The 25,097-nt window shown below is 46.2% G+C and overlaps 1 protein-coding gene across 8 annotated transcripts; it reads right to left on the bottom strand.

Moving 5' to 3' along the window:
* Positions 1-757: 757 nt before the first annotated feature.
* DCAF4 (DDB1 and CUL4 associated factor 4) lies at positions 758-25,097 on the bottom strand. 8 transcript variants are annotated; one of them, XM_064292700.1, is made up of 14 exons: positions 24,851-25,097; positions 20,443-20,536; positions 18,030-18,130; positions 17,434-17,588; positions 16,604-16,686; positions 13,030-13,132; positions 10,906-11,049; positions 9,922-9,971; positions 6,006-6,085; positions 4,606-4,707; positions 4,379-4,476; positions 3,286-3,459; positions 2,803-2,917; positions 758-1,242 (listed from the first exon to the last, which is right to left on the bottom strand). In XM_064292700.1, the coding sequence occupies exons 1-14, from the start codon at positions 25,080-25,082 to the stop codon at positions 1,049-1,051; spliced, it is 1,725 nt and encodes a 574-aa protein (XP_064148770.1). In that variant the 5' UTR covers positions 25,083-25,097; the 3' UTR covers positions 758-1,048. The 8 variants fall into 8 exon arrangements, with proteins under 8 accessions (XP_064148770.1, XP_064148771.1, XP_064148772.1 ...); XM_064292701.1 differs by having other exon boundaries at positions 4,606-4,704; XM_064292702.1 differs by having other exon boundaries at positions 20,443-20,541; positions 24,895-25,097.

Here is a 25,097-nt window from a genome sequence, read left to right as displayed (position 1 = left end):
GTGGAAGGTAGACGGGGAGGGGCAGATGGAAGCATCCAGCATAGCTATTAAAGCCGGTCTCAGTCTCTTCTGTTCATTTGTTTTTCTTACCCAAGATTTGAGTAGATGTTCTTGTAGCTGGTTTGCTATTATAAGCAGCCCAGGCAGGCATCAGGATCTCCTAAATCATTAACAAAAGCAACACACCGTAACATGGCTCTAGTTTATTGTTTGATAGAAAAAACAGGCCCATTCACCACTTGGTATGAACATTTCACAAACTGCTTCCCCAAGATTACAAAGAGTCAAAGCCAATTTTCTTTGAGACTAGGCGCTTGAATCTGACATTTGTATCACCATGATAGAAGTAGGAGCTGCTGTACCTAACATTCTGGAAGGTGCTTCAACAAAGGCATGCTAAGGCCTGTTTAAAACCTGCTTGCATTTCAAAAGATTTCTCTCTCTTTCCCATGCCTAGAATGATACTAAAAGGAGAATCCCAGAGATCTCTGCTGTTGATACTGAGTGAGCTTACTCAGGAAGGCCAAGCTGAATGATTCCGAACTCCATCCTTAAATCTGTTCTGCAGAAACTCAAGAGAAACGCCTTCCTGCTTCCTATTCTACCCAGCTGGCTTTCTCAAGTGCAGATGTGTGTCTTCCTGGGACTAACCTACCACAACCCAGCCAGTCTCATCATTAGGCTTCTCAAAACAACTTCAGTGAAAGCAGAGGTGAGCGGTTATTTTACTTGCCACCAAAAAACTCTTTCTGTTGAAAAAAAAAAAAAAAGTGTGGGGAGGCTATTCTAAGGAATTCAACAAGAATAAGAAATAGGAACCTTTTATGAAAAGGACTTTCAGGCTCTCTGAGCCCACAATTTAATGAAAATAACTTTACTGAAGTGTCTCCACATAAAGCACTTAACACCTTCACCGCTGCCGCCATATGGTGGGATCTGTGCACACAGAGTGCCCGTTTAAAATGCCTTCGCTAGAAAAAGAACAGCAATTGAAGCCCGTTACTTCTCTAAGTCAAACTAACATTCCTCTAGGCTGTCACCTGCAGGATCAGTTGTAGGCGAAACAGTAGAGGTCCTGCTGGACAGCCATGAGCAGCCCCGGTCCTCCCCGGAAGCCCCCGAGCCGAGAAGAGAAGGCAACACTGGGGATGTTCTCCTTGGAGGCAGGGTAAGGGGAAGGTATGGTTCTGAGCAGGTGGGCATCACGGAGGCTCCAGATTCTTGTGTGGCAGTCTTGACCCACTAAGCGAGACGGAAGACATGGCAGGTTAGTGAGAAAATGCAATGGAACACATACGGATAACACATGGTTTCTCATGACCCAGAAGGACTAGAAACAATTTCCTGTGAACAAAAAACTAAAAATTCCTAAGTGGAAATTATTACTACTGGCAATATGTTCTTAAAATTCTGAGTTGCTCAGTACTCTAGAACCATAACTAGTTGTAGAAATTCAAACTGGCCAGCTGTGACACCTCAGGTGGCTCAGCAGTTGTCCTGTCTAATGTGTTAAGGATTTTGCTTCTCTTGTTGTCAAGGGGCTGTTCAAGAGAGCTCACCTACCTGGTCTGGACGGTATGTAACTGATTTCCAGAAGGAACTGGAAGATCTCTTAACTTCATTATATCCAGTGTGAAACCAGAGACACACTCAAGGACAAACCAGGTAACAGCTCCCCAGAACTCCTTCTGGTTCATGGTTCAGTTCGTAAGACCAGTTAGTCTTCAGGGCTTAGAGTTCTGAGGAATGTGACATACAACCCCACTGGTTATGGCAGCCCAGACACATGATGTATGTGACTGGAGATCTCCAGATGGAAAGAGGGCAGACCTCTGACATTCATGGATTTCACAGGAGTGCTTTTAACCACTGGAGTGACTGGAGAGACTCCAAGGCCGTAACAACTGAAGTAGGTGCTACCTCAACAAGGAGGAATTCAGGTTGTGCAGTTCTCTAAGTCTTACTGCAGCCAGGTGACCACCCTGCATTGGCCTCTCAAGGCTGAACTCTTCTATTATCCAGCAAACACCTCATTTGAGATGAAATATTGTGGAAAATAGTCTTCAGACTTCTAACAAAGTAATGCTTCTTAGCCACAAACAAGTTTCATGGGAGATAAGTACGTTCTGTAGCAGTATTAGCAATCTTGAGGATTCATGAGGACCAAGAACATAATCCTTAATTCCTTAATGTTTTTCATGATATCAGAATATGCTAGAGCCCAGAAGCATAACCTGCAATTGACTTGTAGCTCCCTTCAAGGGGGTTTAGTGGCTAGAAAGGTCTGCTCCTGTTCTACAGGCCATGGATCCACAGGGATGGTGTTAATCTGAGGGACCAGGAAGCAGTTACTCTACAATGACCTTGATTTGTTTTCTCAGCATTCTCTGGTGGAAGTTCGAGTAGGAAAACAGGAAGCCCACATTTTTAGACAGGACAGCTGTGCGATGAGATAACGGCCACAATGAATGCTGACCTAGGGAACAGACCTAAACCCCAAACCCTGGTCCTCCGGCTCCCGTGTTTATTGCACCCAACTCTTACCTGTTTCTGAGGTGATGTTTGCCCACTGACATGTGGACAAAGGGGTATCTGACTGGTGGATGTTTAAACTGATGTTCCCTAATATCCAATCCGTTTTCCTTCTGGTACCCTGTTCCCAACTGTTCACATTCCCCCTTGTTCCATTCTATTTTTAAGCCGCTTACTTCTCCCTCTCCTCCTGGGGCTTCTGATGTTTCAGGTGCTAGGGGCCCTCAGGGACAGTATTTGATGGGATGGAATTTTCCCTTCCCCAGGTACCTGCTATCACGATTCCTTCTTCCTCGTGCACGTGCAGGGGCAGGTAGGCGTACTCATTCACGTGACCTTCAAACTGCCTTAAACATTTACTGGTCCTCAGGTCCCACAGCTTGATCTGTGGGAAAAAGCACAAGGGTTTTTAGGGAGGGCCCAACAAGTACATGGTGAACCCAGGGTATAGAAGCCAGGGAGGGCAAGGTGGTCTCCAAAGGTCTCTTCAAGTTACAAAGATCTTAAACCCCTAAGCCCTAAAATCCATCAAAAGTTTGTAACCAGAGAACCCTTTTCATTTCTGCCTAGCCAGATTAGACTCACCCTGGCTCACCGTGAGCAGTATAGTAGCTTTCTAATAGTCTTTAACATTCCTGGTCTCTAGACACTTCTCTCCTGCCTGGCGTCTTGGTACAAGGGTCCCTTCTGCATAACCCCTTGACCTTACAGAAGGCTGGACCAAATTCCTAAGACTTCAGTGCTACTCCCTACCTTTCCAGCCATGTCTGATGCCATCAGGCATTGTTCTTCTTGGAGGATTTGCACAGAGGTCACCGCTGAGTCATGGGACAGGCACATGGCCTTCCAGCTCTTGCCCTGACTGTGAGAACGCAGATCAATGGCAAAGATCTCCCCGGAACGACAGCCATTAAACAGCAGAGGGGCCTGTGGAAGGAGGGACTGCTCAGTACTCAGCTCTTTCAACTGTTCTCCAAGGGTGGGCGCATCCTACATAACTCCCTTACCTCCCCTACTCCAGCCCTTCAGGGTGGAGATAGACTAGTCAGGGTTTGGGTCTCAGTGGAGCTGGAAGGGAAGATGAATCCCCATGAAATGGTGAAAGAACTGGACCCCACGTGTCCTCTTTGTGGGGAGCACTCACGTCCTAGAAGCTGCCCAACTGGCTGCATCGTCCCCTTGGGCCTCACTCTAAAGCCCAACAACAGGCACCCTGAATCCACCAAGGTCATTTGTGAGAAGGTGGGGTGATGAGTATGGAGTAGGAGAGATTAGAGATCCAGCTAAAGATATGAGGTCCTAAATAGAGGCGAAGACACCAGGAAAGCCTGATTGAAATCTGTGATTACTGCGAAGACAGGTCAGCAAACTCCCTCCTTTATAAGGAATATTTCCACACTTCTAAAGAAAGATGACATTTTCTCCTGGGGAAGTCTTTAAAATACAGTAATGACTAGAATTTTGATTTTTAAATTTATAAAACGAGCAACTCAAATGCTGTGGATTAAACTAGTAAATGCTTTGCACTGGGGCTTAATTTGTATATTTTTTCCATTATTTGTCCTGCTGGCTAATCCAAGGACCCAAGAATTGTTAAAAATTCATTGAAAACGGAAGCTGTTAAAACTCAGCTTAGCCAGGCCTTTTTTGGATCAGCCGACTTTTATTCAACCCAGACATATTCACAAAGTAACCCACTCACTAATCCTTTTCCAATGCCCCCTCTTTCCTGTTGAAGAGGCATGAGGATTAGGTGCCACACCCAGCCCAGGGGGATCTAATTTCTATCCAGCAAAATTTCCACTCCTGCGGAGCCTGACAGTACAACCTTCCAAGTCTAACCCACCAAGATAGCAAACTGCTGGGTCAGGACATCACTGCTGGTGCTGAATAACTGCTGGTGTCCCGTCACCACGTTGGTCAGCAGAACCTGCTGAGACAGGCCTGAGGGAGACAGGGATGAGCCACTGAGATAAGCGTTACTTGCAGTCTGGGGAGAGGGACTGCTAGGCAGTAGGGCTTAAGGTCTGTGAGACCCTCTACTCTGGGGCCTGGGGAGGCAGCCATGCTCACCTGCGCTGAAGCAGTTATTTGCCTGGATATTCAGGGACCACGCACAGGACCAGGCGCTGGGAATCTGGAAACTGCAGAGCATGCCGGGCCGGTCTCTGACTACTGGAGGGCACAGAGAAGGTGAGGTGTGGCTGCCCTGCTAGCCAGGAAGCTCCTTCCTGTGGAGCTGCCAGGCCGGTGATCACCACATTCAGGAAACCTCCACAAGCGGTCGCTCAGAAGGTTCTATACTCTGGTTTCACTCTCAGCTTTGTGATAGCGCGAGACACTCAGCCAGAGCACCTGACTCAAAGTGGTTATTTCAGAGTGAACTTTTGAAGCTGTCCTGACTTCCCAGTAGTAAAATTAACAGTACTAATAGGGTCAGGGGGACACTATGGGGTCTTAAATAAGATGGTTTCAACCCAGCTCTACTACCTAAAAAAAATTAAGCTTTTAAAATAGATACATATAATACTCACTAATCTTAAATTACAGTTCAATGAATTGACAAATACAGCCATGTAGCCACCTCCCAGATTAAGAAATACAACCTTCCAGTATCCCAGAAACCCTCTTCATGTCCCCTCCCAATCACTATCCCTACCATTACCCAAAGGAAAATCACTGTCCTGACTCCTAACACCATATAGATTCATTTTGTGAAGCAAATTCTGATCCTCGCTTTGCCTCAGTTTCCTCCTTTGTAAAACAGCGACAGTTATCTCTCTTGCCTCGTAAGTGAGGGATAAGATGAAATGCAGACACTGGGTTAAGTATAGACTGCCTTACTGAATCCCCCATGTAAACTGATGGGGTGGGTATTACCTTCACTTCACAGAGGTTAAGCAACCCGCTCAGGGCAGGAAGGGGCAGAACTGGGGTTCATGCCGGGTGTGCCTGAAGCTTGCACTCTTAGAGGCCTAACCCTTGTCATATTGATCTGAATTCTCTGGAAGACTGAAAACTTAATACCCAGAATGCTGCCAGGAAGGAGAAGTCAAACTACCTTCAGCCAGACAGAATATAAGTTTCCCTAACGGCCTGCTGTACAGTAGGAGCTTAATGTTATCTGAATGGATCCGTACAGGCAGCCCCGATCAATGTTCTGCGCTCTCCCATTTTGATCTACACATACTTTAACTCTGCTCTGGCTGCTAAAATGACCCAAAAGGGGTAAAGAGGGGGCAGAGTAAGAATGTACACGCTTCTAATGCTAATCCTGGGACCAGATTTAAGAAGTCCTCCCACCGCTGCTTCTGCAGACTGTCCCCACCCTGCAAGCTCTGACCGGGGCTCATTCAGCCTGTGGTTCTCACATTCCTCTCCAAGCCACCTGCACGGAGCTTATGCTGTTGGCTGCAGCTCCTGAGAGTCACAGCGGTGAATGTCTACCTAGTCTAAGGCAGAGGGCCCTGTACCTGGATGACTATGGGCGAACAGCGATGCTGGGAGCAGAGTGGCGCAGCCTGGAGTCTTCGCAATTCCCATGCGGCACAACCTGGAAGAGGCTGTTAAGGACGGTAAAGCACAACACTCTCCTCTGGGAGGGAAGATGGGCAGAAATACCCTTCAAAAATTACACAGACAGATAACCAATGTCACAGAACAACGTGTGTACTAGCTGTTTGATGAGACACTAGTTTGTTCTGTAAACCTTCATCTAAAGCACAATAAAAAAAAATTATACAGACATGCGAAGCAAGACAGAGAATAACGCCCACCACCCAGATTTAACACACGTTTACATTTTTCCGTATTCAGCCTCAGATGTTTTTAAAAGGGAAAAAATGTCACAGATACAATCGAAAAGCCCTCTTTTGTCCCTTCTCAATCAATCCAATTCTCCCTTCTTCTCCACCCAAAGAAAATTGCTGTTCTAAAACTGGTATGAACTCTCCTAGGCCACATATACCTAATGCTCTCGCTACACATATCTGTCCATAACAACATTAAGTACTGTCTGTTTTTAAAACACACATCCTGTCTTTGACAACTGTTCTATCTCCACTGTCTCCTAGATTTGTGTGTTGATGTATGTAGCTCCAGTCCACCAGAGTAGTCCTTTGTATGGCTATACCACTACTGAGTGATCCAGCCCCCTGCTGGTAGGGACTCAGGTTGTTTTTGGTTTTTGCTCTGCTGTTGTGATGAGCATATCTTTCTCACCTCCCTCTCCCAGGCATGGGAGCTTCTCTAAGGCAGTGCTTATTAATTAAACCCATAGTAAGAGCTTCATTTTACAGTACAACTGAATATATACCCACAAATACTTCAAACAAGAGTTTTATATTTGCTCCTACTATGAAACTGATATTTTCCAGTCTATTTCATTAAAAAATGCTGCTCAATAAACTATTTTAATGTCCCACTGATAGGTCAGGAAAGCAGTGTGATAACACTGAGCTAGCATCCACACCTAGAATGGAGTTATTGGTTGTAGGGTACTTGCATCTTCTGTTCTTCTAGAAATGCCCCAATTCCCCTCCACAGTGCCTATACCAGCTTATACCAGCAGTGTCCCTGATGCTTCCCAGGTCCCCACACTTGTCACCGTTTCAAATGTTCACTTATCTGAATGGGTATAAGATGGTATCTCATTATTATTTTAACTTACAATTCCCTGACTACAAGTGGGTGTATCGATAATTGATGATTATAGCCATTTGGGTTTCTTTTTTTTCGAATTGCTCTTTATGTCCTCTGCCCGCTTTTCTACTGGCTTGTCTCTCTTCTTCTGATTGATCTGGTTCCTCTCCCTTTTCCTCACAGTCAAGCTTCTCGAGAGGAGCCAATGCTTCTCCCTACTCTCGTCCACTCTTGAACTCACTGAAACCCAGCTGACCCACATACAGCTCGCCAGTGAAATGTTTTCACCAAGGTCTCCAGTGGGCTTCTAGTTTCTAAATCGAATGAGAACTTTTCAGCCCTGACCTGTGGCCATTTAGCGTAGTTTTTAACCACACTTTCCCCATTTCTTGGCCTCCCCACCATCGTTCTTTCCTGGTTTTCCTTCCACCTCATCCCACCACTGAACACTGCTACCTCCGAGTTTCATCCTTGGGCAATTAGCACAATTCACTGGCCAAATCCCAAACGTCTCTCAGACTCATGCCCACCTCGCCACTCCTGCCACATTAGGTCAAGCCCTCATCACTGCCCTCTGGAACACCGGCAGTAGCCTTCCGTCGGAGGTCTCGCCGCTCACCGGTCTATGCCTCCACACGGCTACTGAAGGAAGCTTCTTAAAAAAATGACTCCACAGTTACAATCCTCCAGGAACATCCCTGAGCAATCAGTCCTACAAGGCCCTACTGCCCAGCCAGAATCACCATGGACACCAAGCCATGTCCTCTTTTGACTGGTCCCTCGTTCCCATGCAGGCACCCCTCCAGGAAGGCTGCCCCACTCCCTACCACCCCCTTGTATCCAACCGCCCTCACAGGTATCACTATGTAGATTTCCTGTTGATCTGCCTGTCTCTAGCACCTTGCACAGAGATTGTACATTCTCAACAGATGTTGGCTGAATGAATGCACACAAACCTCATTAAAAAATATAAAAACCTTAAAAGCCATTGTAGACAACTCAGAATCTGTCATGTTGCTTTGGATGGTAAGCCCCGTACAAGTTGGTAAGCAAAGTCCATACAGCGGCTCGATTCCGTCCTAAGTGTTCTTTTGCCCCTGTTTGGAAGGCGAGCGTGTGAGGACAAAGTCCTCACCCACGTGTACTTTTGGTTACTGTGACTGAAACTCAGGTTGTATTCAAACAATATAGTACTTATGGGGCCAATTCCACAGTTTTAACCCCTAACAGGCCGAGGTTAGCCAAGAGACCAGTAGGAGTGAGTATGAAGAATTCTGTATAACCTCCCACCACTCTTGGGAGGGAAAAACACAGACTGCAGGTCTGAACAAGCTGTCATTTTATAAAGGGTGACAGGTCTGTGAACTTCCACGGTAACAGGTACACAAAAGCCTGAAGATTACTTGAAATGACCAGCAGAGGGCACGCCGATTAAGCTACAATAAAACCATAATAGACCACACTTTTAAACCCAATTATGCAGATTTTTATCATCACCTAAAAGAAACATGGGAACACATTTTACTGCCTTAAGATCAGAAATGAGAGCAAGGATCTTGTTTTCTTTTTAAGAAAATCTTGGCCTCTTCTCTCCTCTGGTTAGACTATCCCAGGAACAGGTAGTTCCACTACCCACAGAGCCCCACCAAACGAAAGCCACATAAAATTCTGAATTTACAGAACACATACCATTTTGTGCTTGTGTTACGTAGGATTTAGAATCAGATCTCTAATGGCTCTAAAAACCCTTTGAAATACAACACTACGAAACAGAAAAACAGGTTCGGGTTCAGCTATCAGTTGCTGAGGGCCTATGATGTACCAGGCACTATGCTAAGTGTTCACAGGCACCATCTATTGCTAAACTTATGAAAGTGCATGAAGTAGGTGCTATTTGCAACGAGGGGTCACAGAGCTTCAAGAACCCATTTATTATGGAAATGAAACCAAGGGCAGACTCATTGACATGTGGCTTTGATGTTGGGTCACAAAATATCCCTGAAGCATATGATGGACATCAGTCATGTGCAGTATCAAAAGCCCCCGAGGCTCCCAGGGGAAGGCCCAACCACTCTGACACTGCACTACTGTGCAACTAGCGAAAGAGCCCTTGGTTGCTCTCGGAGAGGCACAGACTAGAAATTCAAGCATACTCTGAAGAAGGCTGTTCCTGGCAGGGACTCTAGGCCCAGGGCCCACACGCCCATGTCCAATGCCAAAGGAACCTCCTCTTTGATCTCTGCTCTCAGCCTTCTGTGGAAAGGTCCCCTCTGCCCCTCAGGACCACTACCCCTGCTGCTCTTGGCTCTTCCTGCTTTGCCTAAGCAGGATTTGTGGTTCCTTCCCATGGCTTTAAGGTCCTCTCTGCTTTATTCCTTTGTCTGGCATGAACACTTCATCTGTCTGGTGATCCCAGAGGCCAATGCTGCACGGCAGTGAATAGGTGGGCAGGCTCTAGAGCAGGACTACCTGGGTTCTGAGCGTGGTCTTTCACTTACACATTAAGTTCTCAGAACAGTGCCTGACACACAGACAACAACGCCGCTCCTGAGAAACGGCCATCACGGGGACCTCGACTACTACTCTCTGCTCCATGGGAATCCTCACTTCTTTCTTAAGAGGGTGCAGAGTGGCTCAGCCCTCGGCCCCTCAGATGCTTGTACCATCTCACAACCCCCGCCCCCAGCACGCCCAGGTCCACATCAGGGTGTGCCTACCCACCAAACCTCTTCGTCCACCAAAAGATACAGAATATGGGAATCCAAGTGATTCAGCGAGGCCCAGCACACACAATTCACCTGGGAAGGAAGCACACAGCAAGACAGACAACTGGTTTGACTGCCGACTCACAGAGAAAAAAAGAACAATGTTTTTTTGTAGAGTAACTTCTACGGATATGGATATGGATGTGTGACTTCCTTCTACAGGTCTTGCTTCTCTAAAATGGGCTGAACGAGCTTTCTGAGAAAAGGTGACTTCCATCATCTAGGGCCTTGAAGGGGACAGGGAAGTAGTAACCCCCAGGCCTCAGTCCTTCATCATCAGCATGGGGCCCACAGTGGATGTCTGGTATACCCTCTCAGGTAGGACTGAACTGTCTACGACAAGGGGGCAAACCGACCTCTGAAGAAGGTGGACTATATTTTACTTTGCCCAAATCCATTTTCAACCCGTATCATCTTGTGACTCACATGTCCCAACTGAACAGAAAGTCAGATGCAGCCACTACCCCACTGCAATTTAAAGGCAGCCCCCAGACAGTAAGCTCCTTATATTTATCTAGACCCCTGTGTCAGCCAGTGTCTGTCGCAGTGGCTGACTGACTGAGGCATTCTCCTGGAGCTCAGAGGAGGACCTTTATGTCCAGGCCACAATTCACTGCTGCCCACATGCCAGAACTCCGTGCCTCGGCATGGGCTCGTTTGGATCAACTCACGATAATCCTGGAGTGAAGGTCCTTACGACCAGGTAAAGCGGCACTGCTTCAAGCCTACCCGCACCTATGTAAACTCTCTCTTAGAAGACCAACAGGCCCCTGAGGCCCTTTTCTTCCACTATGGATTCTCAGGAACTAAAAATCAATTTGTCCCTTGGGGAAATGGGGCAACAAGGCTTGGCCTTTTTCACAGCTCTCTCCTCTGCCCTGAATTCTGGCAACCACTTCTTGCACTGGAGCGCCCCAGAACCCCAATGCAGAGTGGGCTGCCAGGCTAAAGAGGCAGGCGAATGTACCTTCCGGTTGGTGAAGTACAGGTTTTCATACATTCTCACAGTGAGTGATGGGATCCGCAGACGGTTGAGGTTGATGATGCTGTATTTGGAGCCGCCAACTTTGACGTCAATGACTGTGAAGAGCCGGTCCCTGTTGTTATTAGCCTTGAGTAGCAAAGCAGACATGAAGTGACCACCCTGGTTGAGGCAGGTGGGCTACCTAAGACCCTCTGACCAAGTGCCCACCTCTCCAGGCCCAAGTGCTCTGTGCATTTTCACCAGAGAGGGAGGGTGGAGATGGCCCAACTTTCCCCTACTCAACACAGCCATCTCTGGGCAAAGCTAACAGCTGTCTGGCCTAACAACTCAGCAGCAGGGACGAGAACTGCAGTGAGGGGCCTGGCCAGGAAGTCTGCAGTCTGCACTGTGACTCAGAACTGGGGTTGGAAGAGTCCAAAAGTCCACTCAGAGGAACTGTTTGGTGAATGCGGGGCAGCCACACGGTGACGTATTATGTGGCCATCATGAAAGCCATGTAGCAACGTGGGAAATGCTAGTTACAGTTGTCAAAGGATAGAAGTAGGACACTAAACTGTATATACATAACATGGGCACTATGGTTACCACCAAGGAGAAAAACACTGCTCTGTAAAAAGAAAAAAGCACAGCAGAAAAGACGTACTAGAATGGGGGCTGTTTTTTAAAAAATATGGCTAACAATTACTTCAAAGCAAAACCTCTAAATATTTGTGTTTTGCATATGTTGATAACACCACACACAATGAACTAAGTTGGGACGATGGTGAAGTGACACTGACTTAGCAAGTTTACCTGAGAAGAACAGCTATGTTTCTGGAAGAATCATTATGACTAGAATCAGATCTGAAAAATCAGATCTCTGAGTGACAAACTACCCTTCCCAACCCTCTGGCTCACAGCGGACTGCTGCAATCACCCATAACTCTGGGAGACAGGGAAGCTCCACCAAAGAGCCCTTGTGTTGAGAAGCCAGCACAGACAGCCTGTGTAAGGCAAGATGACGGAATCACCACGTGAAGTGTGAGGGCCGGGAGCACATGCTCAGAACCAGCAGCCTCAGCATCACCAGACTCCAGAACCCACACCCGCCACAGTCCCCACCTGGGCTACTGAAGAAGTCCGGGGAGGGGCTCCCGAGGCAGGCCCACCATAAGAGGACAGTCTATTGGTTCAGATCTAATTGTACCCCAAACACACAGGAGGGTAACCAGAAAATGCATTGTGAATCCTGTCCCCCACACCCCTTTTGCGGGGGGATTCTGCTGTGGGAAGTCTCCAGGGCAAGAAGACTCAGCAGTAACCTTAAGGATCAATTCTGTAGCTTTAGCCTCTGGTTCTGCCAGCAGATCACTGAGCACAGGCTCTTTGTGTTTATGTCTTCTTTCATGCTCCCTGGCTTCCCATCAGCCTCCAGGAAGAACAGGGCTTGCCTGGCAGGTCATGCTCTCACATGGCCCAATGAGTCTCTAGTCTTGCTGAGAGGTCTCGCTCCTTTTGATTACATGAGATCCTTGCTCTCTGCCAACATTTTCCTGACCTCTGAGCTCGTGAAGTTGGCTGCTGGCTTCCAACCTGGGTCTAATCAAAGGCACAGGAAGACTTTCCGGTCCGAGCAAATGGGTGATAAGCTGTGCTGGATGTGCAGGCCCAGGGACAGACACGGGCCTGCAGACCATTGCCACTTGAGCTGTTGCTACCGAAGGCACACTAGAGCTTTGGGTTTGGCCACCAAATCCTGCCCTAGTTTAGAAAGGTCAGAAGCTTCTTGGTCCTTTGTGTACCTTTCCAGTTGTGTACCCAAGGAAATAACACTCTGAAATGGTTCTTTACCAATGTGTGCCAGAACCCAGGCTGTGACGTGTAATGACAGAGCTGAAAATGGGAAGTGACAAGAGTCACAGCACAGGCTGCCCTACCAACCCTGAATCTGCCACCAGGTAGCCAGCATGGGCTTGCTAAAACCATAAAACTAAGATGGCACCACCTGTTTCCATGGCCTTCAGCTTCTACAAAGCCAGGCTTGACAAAAGCTGACACTAAGCCACAAACTGTCTCAGGGATGATCACCATGCTCCCCCCAGGCACAGGTATCCCCTTCCTACTCACCAGTATGAGATTAAACTGGTCACTTGCCAAAGCAGAGGGATCCGAGCTCTGAATGTGGACCTTTGTCTTCTGCATGCAGCTCACTCGCAGCTCATGGGCCAGACTGCAGAGGGGAGACGGGGCAGGGACAGCATGGACTCCATGCCAAAACTTCCATGAAGACTCAGTGGCTGGGAAAGGGCAGAACCCAAGACCATCTCTCCTTCTCAGCCTCTCCATATTATAACTTCCTAGCAATGGAACTGAGCAAGATCCCAAACAATCTGAATTTTGGTTTTATCACAGAGCTCTTAGGAAAATTGAAACAAAGAAATGGGTGACTCATTCATACAATCAAGGAAAGTCAGAATTAGACGGGGTTGGTTTTTAGACCATCTAGCACAACTCTCTTGAGATGAAGAGAACAAGACCTAGAGAGATTAAACACATCGTCACGGATTGAACTGTGTCCCCCCAAAATGTGTGTCAACCTGGCCAGGCCATGATTCCCAGTACTGTGTGGTTGTCCTCCATTTTGTGATCTGATGTATTTATCCTGTATGTTGTAAACCCTAATCTCTATGTTAATGAGGCAGGATTAGAGACAGTTATGATAACGAGACAGGACACAATCTACAGAATTAGGCTGTATCTTTTTTTTGGAATAGACATTTTTATTTGGTTGATGTATAATGCAAAGCTTTTTGATATATTCGCAGCACTGGGTAAACTTTAGCGTTACTTGCAGGGATAGCTTAAAATTACTGATGCTTTATATCCATACATCCATGAATAGTTTTGATTCATTGTCCTAGGGAATGGCCCAAGCACCAGTATTTTTTTTTTTTTATTGTACTTTAGATGAAGGTTTACAGAACAAACTAGTCTCTCATTAAACAGTACACACATTGTTGTGTAACATTGGTTAACAACCCCATGACATGTCAACACTCTCCCTTCTCAACCCTGGGTTCCCTATTACCAGCTTTCCTGTTTCCTCCTGCCTTCGAGTCCCTGCCCCAGGGCTGGTGCACCCCTAAAGGGCCGGTTCAATCTGTGGCTAAAGGGTGTACCTCATTACTGAGCGGAAAGGATGTCCGGGGGCCATACTCTCAGGGTCTCTCCAGTCTCTGTCAGGCCAGCAAGTCTGGTCTTCCTTTTTCAGTTAGTATTTTATTCTACGTTCTTCTCTAGCTCTGTCCGCGACTCTCTATTATGATCCCTGCCAGAGTAGTCAGTGGTGGTAGCCTGGTACCATCTAGTTTTATTGGACTCAGTCTGTTGGAATCTGTGGTAGATGTGGTCCGTTAGTCCTGTGGACTAATCTTTCCCTTGTATCTTCAGTTTTCTTCATTCTTCTTTGCCCCCGAAGGGTGAGACCAGTGGAGTATGCTAGATGGCCGCTCATGGTCTTTTAAGACCCCAGATGCCACTCACCAAAGTAGAATGTAGAACATTTTCTTTATAAACTATGTTATGCCAATTGAACTAGATGTTCCCCTAGACCATGGTCCCCATAGCCCTCAGTCCAGCAGTTCAGTCCCTCAGGGAGTCTGGATGTGTCTATGGAGCTACCATGACCTTGCCTTGCACAGGCTGTGCAGGCTTCCCCAGTATTGTGTATTGTCTTATCCTTCACCAAAGTTTCCACTTATCTATTTTCTATTAAGTGTTTTTCTATCCTTACCCCTCCCCTCCCTCATAACCATCAAAGGTTGTTTCTTTTATTATGTAAACCTTTTCATGAGTTTTTACAATAGTGGTGTCATACAACATTTGTCCTTTTATGACTGACTTATTTCACTCAGCATAATGCCCTCCACATTCCTCCATGTAGTGAAATGCTTCACAGATTCATCGTTGTTCTTCATCATCGTGTAATACTCCATGGTGTGTGTGTACCACAGTTTATCCATTCATCTGCTGACGGGCATCTAGGTTGTTTCCATCTTTCTGCCATTGTGAACAATGCTGCAGTAAATGTGGGTGTGCATACATCTATTCACGTGATGACTCTCATTTCTCTAGGATATATATATTCCTAGGAGTGGGACTGCTGGATCATATGGTATTTCTATTTCTAGCTTTCTAAGGAAGCGCCATATCATTTTCCAAAATGGCTGCATCATTTTACATTCCCACGCTGTATCTTGAGTCGATCTCTTTTTGAGATGTAAAAGAGAGAATCGAGCAGAGGAGAGGGACCTCATGCCACCAAGAACCAAGCACTGGGAGTGGAGCACATTTTTTGGACCCATGGTCCCTCTGTTGAGAAGCTCCTAGACGAGGGGAAGACTGATGACAAAGACCTTCCCCCAGAGCTGATAAGACAAAGAAAGCCTTCCCCCAGAGCTGGCACCCTGAATTCTGACTTCTAGCCTCCTAGACTGTGAGAGAATAAACTTCTGTTTGTAAAAGCCATCTAGCCATCTACTTGTGCGTTTCTGTTACAGGAGCACTAGATGACTAAGACACATATGCTAAAGGGCACTTGACTAATGAGAAGAGCCCAGGGATGTAGCTGCCCAACTCACTGCCCCTTTCCCTCTTCTACCTGACAGCTACCTCAGCAGGTTTCAGAGTGAAGAACAGACCTTTATGACTAGATCTCGAACTCTCTTCCCTTTCAAAAACCAAACCAAACCCGTCGCTGTAGAGTCAATTCTGACTCATAGTGATCATATCAGAAGAAGCGAAATATAGGAAAGCCATGCCCACCTGCCCTGGCTGGCATCCCCTGCATGGGGATGCCAAGATGAGAGAGCTGTACCCCTGTAAAACAAATAAACAAAAAACCAAACCCACTGCCATCGAGTCGATTCTGAGTCATAGCGACCCTCTAGGACAGAGCAGAACTGCCCCATAGAATTTCCAAGGAGCGCCTGGTAGATCTGAACTGCCGACCTTTTGGTTAGCAGCCATAGCTCTTAACTACTATGCCACCCGGGTTTCTGTACCCCTGTAAGCCACCTCAAACTCATGTTGCTTCACCTCCCGCATGCAAGGGGAGGGAGCAGAACACAGGGGCTAGGAGCTTAGGCACTGAAGTTGGACAGATCCTGCCCTTCTAGCTGTACCTTAGTCTCCTCTTCTGGAAACTTGCAGGAAATATCAACCTATCTCACAGGATTGTAGTTAGAATTATGTCAGACATCCCAAGTATTCAGATAAAATTTAGTACACACACATCCATTTAATGTCCCATTTTTGGTGACAACTCATTAGAATGGGGAAGAGAAAGAGGTAGAAATCTCATGGGAATGAAGTTGTAGGACGTTTTACTAAAACAAAACGATGTGTATAGGATCTTCCACTAAACCAAAACTGATCTATGAGTAACGCAGAGTAAAGACCTTGAGTAATTTAATTTCTCTTCTCCCCAGCCTCCTGCAGGAGTCTCCCTCACCGATCCCAGAGGGAGAATCACGCTCTCAGGACTGGTTTAAGCAGTAGAAGGCAGACAATGAACGGAAGCCCCTCACTTGTGATGCATCCTCTCACAGAATACATACTTGGTCTATGCTGATTGTCTCCTTGGACCATGAAACAAGAAGGGGGAGGGGAATGAAGCAAACATAACAAGGCATTGTCTTACCGGGAATAACTGACGTCATTGAGAAAACCCAGCTGTCTTTTACGTAGCAAGGAAGATGCATTAAATCCCACTCTGGCTACTTTCTAAGTAAAAAAAAAAAAAAAAAAAAATTCAATGAAGCTTTATTTATATCATGGGATAAGGGACAATGTTTTTAGTTCCACAGGATGCAATGGAGAAACAGGTGCTAAGCTGGCAGAACTAAATGCATAAAAATCTTGACAGTCTCCTTGGCAAGAGAAAAAGCCCATCACAAGCACATGAGAGTTGGGAAGCTTGCTCCACACCCCAACCCTCCCATCAATTTCTACCTGGGGAGATGACACCACCAAGCTAGTGAGTTCCAGAATGGGAAAGGATGCCCAGGTCTCTGTCATGCTTTCTAGTCAGCCTATGGCAACCCCAAGGCCAGGATTTTCCATTCTGCTACCCTATAACCATCAAAATGCCCTGGCATCTAAATCTGTCTCTTAAGATTGCCTGTGGTACTCAGAAGGGACACAAGAAATCCTCACATCCAAACCACACAGCCTGGCTTTCTACTGAGTCGTTCTGCTCCCCAAGCTTCCACTAGGACAGGACAAAATGACAGAATTACTGATCAAACTCAGCAAACCAAAAAAAAAGGGGGGGGGGTGGGAGGAGGGGATTCCTTGCCTGTGTTTATTTGCTTCACCAGGTTCCTACCAGGGAAGATCCTGAGCTGCAGTCCCTAAAGTGCACTGTACCCTAAGTGTTACAGGGCATTCTATCGGCACCTCCTTTCAGCAGTGGGTGGATACTGGCAGGAGTGCAGGGGACAGGGCGGCCCCCAGGAGTGTGGAGCCCACCTTTTTCTGCTTGTCCTCTTCCACTAGCTGCAGCCTTTTCTTCTCTGCTTCCTTTTCCTGGATGCTCTCCTTCGTGAGGGGGTTGCAGTTGTTATGCCCAGGGAGCAAGCGAAAGTAGCGTTTCTTTTCAGGGTCAAAGTAATACCCTGGTAGATCTTCAGTCAAAAGAAATAAAATTTACTTCAACTGAAAACACTGTAAGGACAACACCTAACGAGGAGCCTGGTGGCCTGTCTACAGACCACCCCCTCCCCACCAGCTGCCTGTCTTTTCTGAGGAGGAGATGGGCTGGCATTATCAGTCACTGTCCTGGATCAAGTCCAATCCTGGGGGAAACCGTCTGCCTCAGGATCACCCTTCCTGACATAACCAGCTTTAGTGTCTTAATTTGCTTCTACAATTTCTTTCAAATCAGGAATGGGTCAGTGACACATCAAGTGTACCCACGTGGAAGCAAAGAGACACTGAGACACATCTAAGCCCGAGCTGAGGAAAAAAGGTAGTGAGATGAGACGTAACCAGATGACAAGGCAGGAGCAGGTCAATCTTTCCCCACAGGCAAGGGCAGAGGAGTCCCATCCAGCAGACTGCCTTACCTAGCACGGGAGAGCTTCCAGCTGCGCTGGAAGAGGTTGACGGAGACTCGTCATCGCTGGGGCTGGAGTCATGTGGGCTTTGCGGTGTCCCCGTGTTACACCTGTGGACACACACAGCTGTGGTAAATTACAGTGAAGGGCTTGAGTTCCTTGTCACTCTCTGACTGTGAAGGTTCTGGAGTGGGCAGTTCTCCAGCTATCACCGCTGATTCTCTGATTACTTAGGTTTTCGTCTTTGCTTTGAAAGCAGTTCACCTACTGCAAATACACCAAAGTTAGGGCAAGGTTTTAACTTCTTGTTCTTTGCCTTTTCTTTCTTTTTTTTTAGGAGAACGCGTAGCATAGTAATTTCCTTTTTATTGCTACAGATTTTAGCACTGTGTAAGGTCTTTGGGAATTTTCCAGATGAATAGGAGAACAGACATCCTTGTCAAGATGAATTTTACCAGCAGGGTTCACTTGTCAGCTCAAAAGCAGTTACAAGGCCAGGTGAATTTCATTCATCATTGGACTCAGTAGCACAAATGGTTTAAAAGTCATGTGGCTACTCTGCCTTACAGATGGAGAAACTGGGGTTCAGAGAATGGAGGCAATTTGCTCAATAAAACTGGGATGGAGCCATGGTTAGGATACTCAATTTGCCAAGTCAAGCAGCTACTGTGGCAATTATAGGCGGGAGGATATGGTGAGAAAATCCACTGTAAAATCAAGAAACACACACACACCAAAAGGAATACAAACTGCAAATCTAGAAGGGAGGAACGAAAGACCTTCCTCTTTCTTCTATAAATAATAAGGTGATGCGTTGTTTCAGGGAGAAATATTTCCTCCCTGTTTTTATGGCCCAGACCTTCCTGAGCCAGCTGTGCTGTGATCAGCAGGACGAACCCCATGTCATGACAGAGGTCTACATTGCTAGGCCCAAGACTGCTGCTCCATTCTTTCCACAGGAAGCCCAGAAGGTGGCTGTCCAGCAGGTTTCCAGGAGACTCTGCCAAAGCCGAGCTAGACTCTCCTCCTGAGCTCTCATTTTGCTACGTCTGGTGGGAAGGCCTGGGGCCCAAAAAATATCCATGGTTCTCATTACAAAACACACAAACACTGAACACGGTCCTGGTCTCTTTTTACAATATGGAACAAGTCTGTATATCGGGCTCAGCTTAATAGATTTTATTCTGCCCCTAATCAGACCTACTGTGTACTGAGGTCCTACTCATCAGCAGGCTGTCTGTTAAGGGCTTTATATACATTATTGCTGATTCACAGGAGAAATACAGCCCCATTTTGTACAAGAAAAAATAGTGATTCAGAGTGATTTAGCAACCTGGCAAATTTCACATAAGAAAAGGCAGGGTGTCAAGCCTAGACCTAATTCCAAAGTCCTTGTTCTTTCCATAACATTTTGATGCTTTTTAGTTACTGTTGGGGTTAATCTGTCCTAAGAGAAGCATCTTGTTATCTGACATCTTCCCTGATTCTATAACCAGAAACTTGTCTGCTAAAAAAGGAGGCCTGGAGTGGAAAAGATTTTTGAATCTGGCACATGTCTGCTTTGGTGAGGGGGGAGCTTGTGAAACAGAGCTGTGCAAAGCCTTCTATGGCTAGGAGTCACATTAGCAGCCGTGACTGTAATGAGGCATCTTCTCTCGGGGGGCAGGGGGATAGGGTGGACAGGGGTGTATCTTGTTCTGAGAATATACTGTTTGTATTTTCTTCATGCAAAAAATGAGTGGAAAATGCTAACTGTTCCAAAAAATCCCCCACAGCCAAATGATCAACATCAAATTCAGGATTTTGGTTCCTTCTGGGATGTGACCGTTAAGGGGAATACTGGGGGAATTCCCCTAAGTAATAGATAAGGTTGTCTTTCTTAAGCTGGATGGTGGGTACGTACTCATTGCATTATTCTAACATATTTTTAAATGTATGTTAGATATTATAATATGTACACACACACACACGCACGGTGTATGCTTGTTCATTTTCTGTAGTCTTTTCCAGGACTTAGGCTGAATTAATGGATGTAAGTTCCCAGAAAACTATTTTCTTTGGCTGAATAAAAGTGAGGAAAAAGTCCACCGAACGGACAAACAGCTCTCCAGCTGGATCAGAGCGTCTGCTTTTACCTTACGGCTAATGCTTTGGTCAGAAGTCACAGCCAGTCTGAAAGGAAAGAAAAGTGTGGCCAACCCTCTTCTCTACTCAAAGTGTGGTCCGATGATCAGCAGCAACAACACTACCTGGGAGCCTGTTAAAACACAGTTTCCTTGGGCCCCACCTCAGACCCACTGAATCAGAACCTGTCCTTTGGTGAGATACCCAGTGATTCACACGCACATTAACGTGTGAGAAGCACCATGCTGGACAGTCCTAGAATGTCAAGGGCAAAAGCTGGCTCCCCCAGAGCACTTGCCTCTCACTGGAGCCACGCTGTCTGAACCAATGGCTCTGCTGGTGACCCCTCCGCCCATATCTTCTCTTACTCTGCCGACTGCCTTTATACATTCCTGCTCTGCAAAGAGAAAAAAAAATTACATATGTACATAAACACACATATATGTGCACGTGCATGCTTATGTCTGTTTGCTTCTTGATTGCTCCTTCATGCACAGAACCAGGCAAGAGGGTGGCCTAAACTGGGTTTTCATCAAAGCTGGCAAACCAAGCCTTACCTGGAAAGGACCGTCTGCAGATAACGGAGCTACCAGTAAAACCCAACACTTTGGTAGCAACCTCTTTGGCTGCAATTTCTCTTACCTCACAGGTGACACCTGGACTGACAACTTGCTAACTGTCCATTCCCTGGGCAACCTGTCTGAGATGTTGACAGACTCTCACAGTTACTTTAAAACAGCAGTTGGAGCCTGCCATGAATTCTCTTATTCTTCCTCTTCCCTACCAGATAATACCAGAATACAGATTTGTTTTCAAACCACATAAATCCTTACTTGCATGAATAGTTGATGGTTGATGCTTTCTCTTCACACCATTTTAGCACTGACGTTAACAGGAAAAATTAAGAATGTAATTAAATCATGAGTTTGACTTTTTGACATGCTTTATGAAGAATCAGATAAGGAGTGAGTACAAGAATGCTTTGCTGAAGTACACTACCTGTTGAAGGAAAGGATGCTCACATGCATTTTTTGAAATAAGGAATGGGATAAAAATACTTCTTAATGACACTGCTATTCCCTTAACAATTTCAAGCGGTTTCTTCAAAAGCTTTGTTTTGTATAGCTTGGATCTATCACTGACTATCAAAATAGTCAAGTTTTAACATTGAGAATCACATTTGGCTTTTAGATTGAACTGTAGTACAGGGACCAGTTGCTGAGAGTTCAATGCTTTCCCAGCACTTGGTGTGTTTTCTCTACTCACTGAGAAACAGATGCCAATCTATCAAACATATTTTAAAACTATACTCAAATGCCATAACAAAATTTGAAAAATAATTTCTAGTACTCCAATACAACCAAAAAATGGAATGCCTGTTAAAGAGCACCAAAGCCTTTTCAGTGACAAGTCACTCTATATTCTGCACATTCTACTGCTTGTTTGTGTTGTTACTTAGGTGCCATCTAGTCAGTTCATAGAGACCCTATGTACAACAGAATGAAATACTGCCTGGTCCTGCACCATCCTCACAGTCGTTGCTATGTTTCAGCCCACTGCTGCATCCACTGTGTCAATCCATCTCGTTGAGGGTCTTCTTCTTTTTCACTGACCCTCTACCAAGCATGTTTTTCTCCTGGGACCTGTCCCTCCTGATCACATGGCCAAATTACGCGAGATGAAGTCTTGCCATTCTTGCTTCAAAGGAGCATTCTGGCTGTACTTCTTCTAAGACAGGTTTGTTCATTCTTCTGGCAGTCCATGCTATATCAATATTCTTCGCCAACAACATAATTCAAAGGCATCAATTCTTCTTTGGTCTTTCTTAGTCATCCTCTAGCTCTCACATACGTATATTGTTGTTAGATGCCATCGAGTTGGTTCTGACTCACAGCTGCCCTACGCACTACAGAACGAAACACTGCCTGAGCCTGCGCCATCCTTACAATCGTTGTTATGCTTGAGCCCATTGCTGTAGCCACTGTGTCAATCCATCTTGAGGGTCTTTCTCTTTTCTGCTGACCCTGTACTTTACCAAGCATGATGTCCTCCAGAGACTGATCCCTCCTGAAAAACATGTCCAAAGTATGTAAGACGCAGTCTCACCATCGTTGCTTCCAAAGAGCATTCCAGTTGAACTTCTTCCAAGACAGATTTATTCGTTCTTTTGGCAGTCCATGGTATATTTAATATTCTTCGCCAACACAATTCAAAGGCATCAATTTCTTCCTTCCGTCTCCCTTATTCAGTGTCCAGCTTTCACATGTATATGATGCAACAGAAAATACCATGGCTTGGGTCAGCCACACCTTAGTCTTCACGGTGACATCTTTGCTTTTCAACACTTTGAAAAGGTGCTTTGCAGCAGATTTACCCCATGCAATGCGTCTTTTGATTTCTTGACTGCTGCTTTCATGGGTGTTGATTGTGGGTCCACGGATAATGAAAGCCTGACAACTACAATCTTTTTCTCCATTTATCATGATATTGCTCCAGTTGTGAGGATTTTCTTTTCTTTATGTTGAGGTGTAATCTGTACTGAAGGCTGTGGCCTTTGATCTTATCAGTAAGTGCTTCAAGTCATCTTCACTTTCAGCAAGCAAGGTTGTGTCATCTGCATACATATGAGGCAACTGAAAATACCAAGGCTTGGGTCAGGCGCACCTTAGCCCTTCAAGTGACATCTTTGCATTTCAACACCTTTTGCAGATACGCTCAATTTTGAGTTAGGGTCAATTCAATACAAAGAATTAAGAGAAATTTTGTGGGTGTAGTAGTCACATATGTAGCTACTACATACAAAAACTACAAATATTACCATTCCTCTCATTAAAACGGAACAATACACTTCTTAAGTGAGGTAATTTTTCTAATTACTTTAAAATGTTGATCTGTGTATGCTGCAAATACGCATTAAGTGGTCTGCAGATGACACACTTTGACAAACTGTACCCTGAATCTATTAAAAAAAAACAGCAATCTGTACAGCCTCTAAAACATACTGAGAAACCCCATCCGCTCATCTTACCTATCTCTGCTCATTTCTTCCAATCGTTTTTTCCCATTAAATCCATTTTCATCTCCATCAAGATCTTCAAATCCTTTGACCCTTCCCTTTTCTTCAGGTTCATTAACAACTCTGGACTTCTTTTCTTTCCTAAAGTCTGCGCCCCAGGGCCAAACACAGGACGAAAACTGTGGGGAAGCTTCCCCCTCCCCAGCTTGCTTCTGGAATATCTTTCTCTTAATCCTCCTCTTGCCTGTCAGATTAATCGTTTTCTGGCTTCTCGTGGGTCACCCACTCTATGTTTTCCACACTGTTCTGTCCTTGTGCCCACATGTGGACTCTCTCTTTAATGTTAAAATATTTTTTACTACACCCAGCTTTATTCTGCATTGTTAAGACAGGAACTTCTCATTTATTCTCCACAAAAGCTTTGTGCATATTAAACAGAAAAGTTATCAGCACAGTGGTGATACACAGATTGACAATACGTGGTTCTAAAGTCAAACACGTCATGAGAATTCAAATTCAAAATTGGAAACAATTTTATCTGCCGACAGCATGAAATCCGGCACATATTCCTTTTTAGATTACGTTTCTCAACTAAGGGCAGTTTTGCTCCCCCTCCCCCCAGGGGACATTTGTTAATGTTTAGAGACATTTTTAGTTGTCACAACTTTTGGGGATCAGGGGACTGAGGGACGCTACTGGCATCTAGTGGGTAGAGGTCAGGGATCCTGCAAACCATTGTACAATACAGGACAGAGAACAGCCTCATAGGGTTTCCAAAGGAGCAACTGGTGAATTTGAACTGCCAACCCTTTGGTTAGCAGCCAGTCTCTTCACCACTAGGCTGCCCAGGCTATACCAGACCAGTAGGTCTGATCTTATTTATGAGTTTGAATTTTTTTCTACATCTCTGTCCCTCGCCTACTATTGTGGCCTCAAAGGTACCAAGGATTGTGAAGATGGCGCAGGACTGGACAGTGTTTCGTTCTGCTGTACACAGGGTCACTACTGACTCGGAACTGACTGGAGGGCACCTAACAACAAGTCAACCGAGGGGACAAGGATTCCCGGACTCTGCAAGCACTTATGTGGAATACTGGCTTTCCTTGATAACACAGAACTCAGTGTGGAGATTAAAGGCCCAAGGTCTGGACTCAGGAGGCTTTGGTTCATGGCAGAGCCCCACCACTTCCTAGTTGGTGAGCTACCTTGCGCGAGTTACAGCCTCGCTACCCCTCTTTCTGCACCTGACAAAGATACTACTGCCTATACCTCATAGTGCTGCTGTCTGGAAAACTTAGTGCCTGTAGTCAGCGCAGTGCCCAGCATTTAGTAAGTGGGCAATACGAATTAAGCTGTTATCCTGACCAGTCCGAAAAAGTCTTATCACGATCTGAACTTTAACCTGGGAGAAACCGCCCCCAAGGGTACCTAACACCAAGCGGTCGGTGGGGCCTCCGGGATAAGAGTTTAGAAAAACGACCCTTCTGCTTCCCCTTCCCGGTGTTCACAGCTGCAGATCCGACCCGACAAGGCAACGCGCGCTCCACGCCCACGAATTTCGCACCCCGGGCAGAAGCCCAGCCCGTCCGGTCGGTCCCTACCTCCGCCACGGGCAGGTCGGCGTTCCACGTGCTCGGCTCCTCCCCGCCCCTTTCCCTGGCCTCCCTCTACGCCCTCAGCCACCCGAGACCTGACGCGAGCAGCAGCCGCTCCCGGCCTGACGCCAACGCGCACCTCAGGCAGCACCGACCCACCGGCTTAGAAGGTCTCTTCCGACTGCCCCTAGGTCCCGGCCGGGCACGGGTAAAAGCCAGGCTAGGCGGGACCCGGAACCACCAAGCTGCAGTGTCCGCCAGTTGGGCGTATCCGTTCTTATATTGTAGCAGCCGATAGGGCCACGGCGAACGCCGCTTCCTTCTCATTGGGTGTGACTTCTG

This window comes from Loxodonta africana, chromosome 10 (genome assembly GCF_030014295.1).
Source record: "Loxodonta africana isolate mLoxAfr1 chromosome 10, mLoxAfr1.hap2, whole genome shotgun sequence".
NCBI classification, from domain to species: Eukaryota; Metazoa; Chordata; class Mammalia; order Proboscidea; family Elephantidae; genus Loxodonta; species Loxodonta africana.
This window is presented reverse-complemented; position numbering and strand designations above follow the sequence as displayed.

What these genes read in the sequence shown, in the direction of transcription:
- DCAF4 (XM_064292700.1), bottom strand. Translation starts at nt 25,082, where the DNA reads ATGAGAAGGAAGCGGCGTTCGCCGTGGCCCTATCGGCTGCTACAATAT. An exon ending in TGGAAGCTCTCCCGTGCTAG is followed by an intron (nt 17,589 to 18,029) that starts GTAAGGCAGTCT and finishes TTTTGACTGAAG; the next exon opens with ATCTACCAGGGTATTACTTT. An exon ending in TGTACTTCACCAACCGGAAG is followed by an intron (nt 9,972 to 10,905) that starts GTACATTCGCCT and finishes CTTCCTTCCCAG; the next exon opens with GTGAATTGTGTGTGCTGGGC.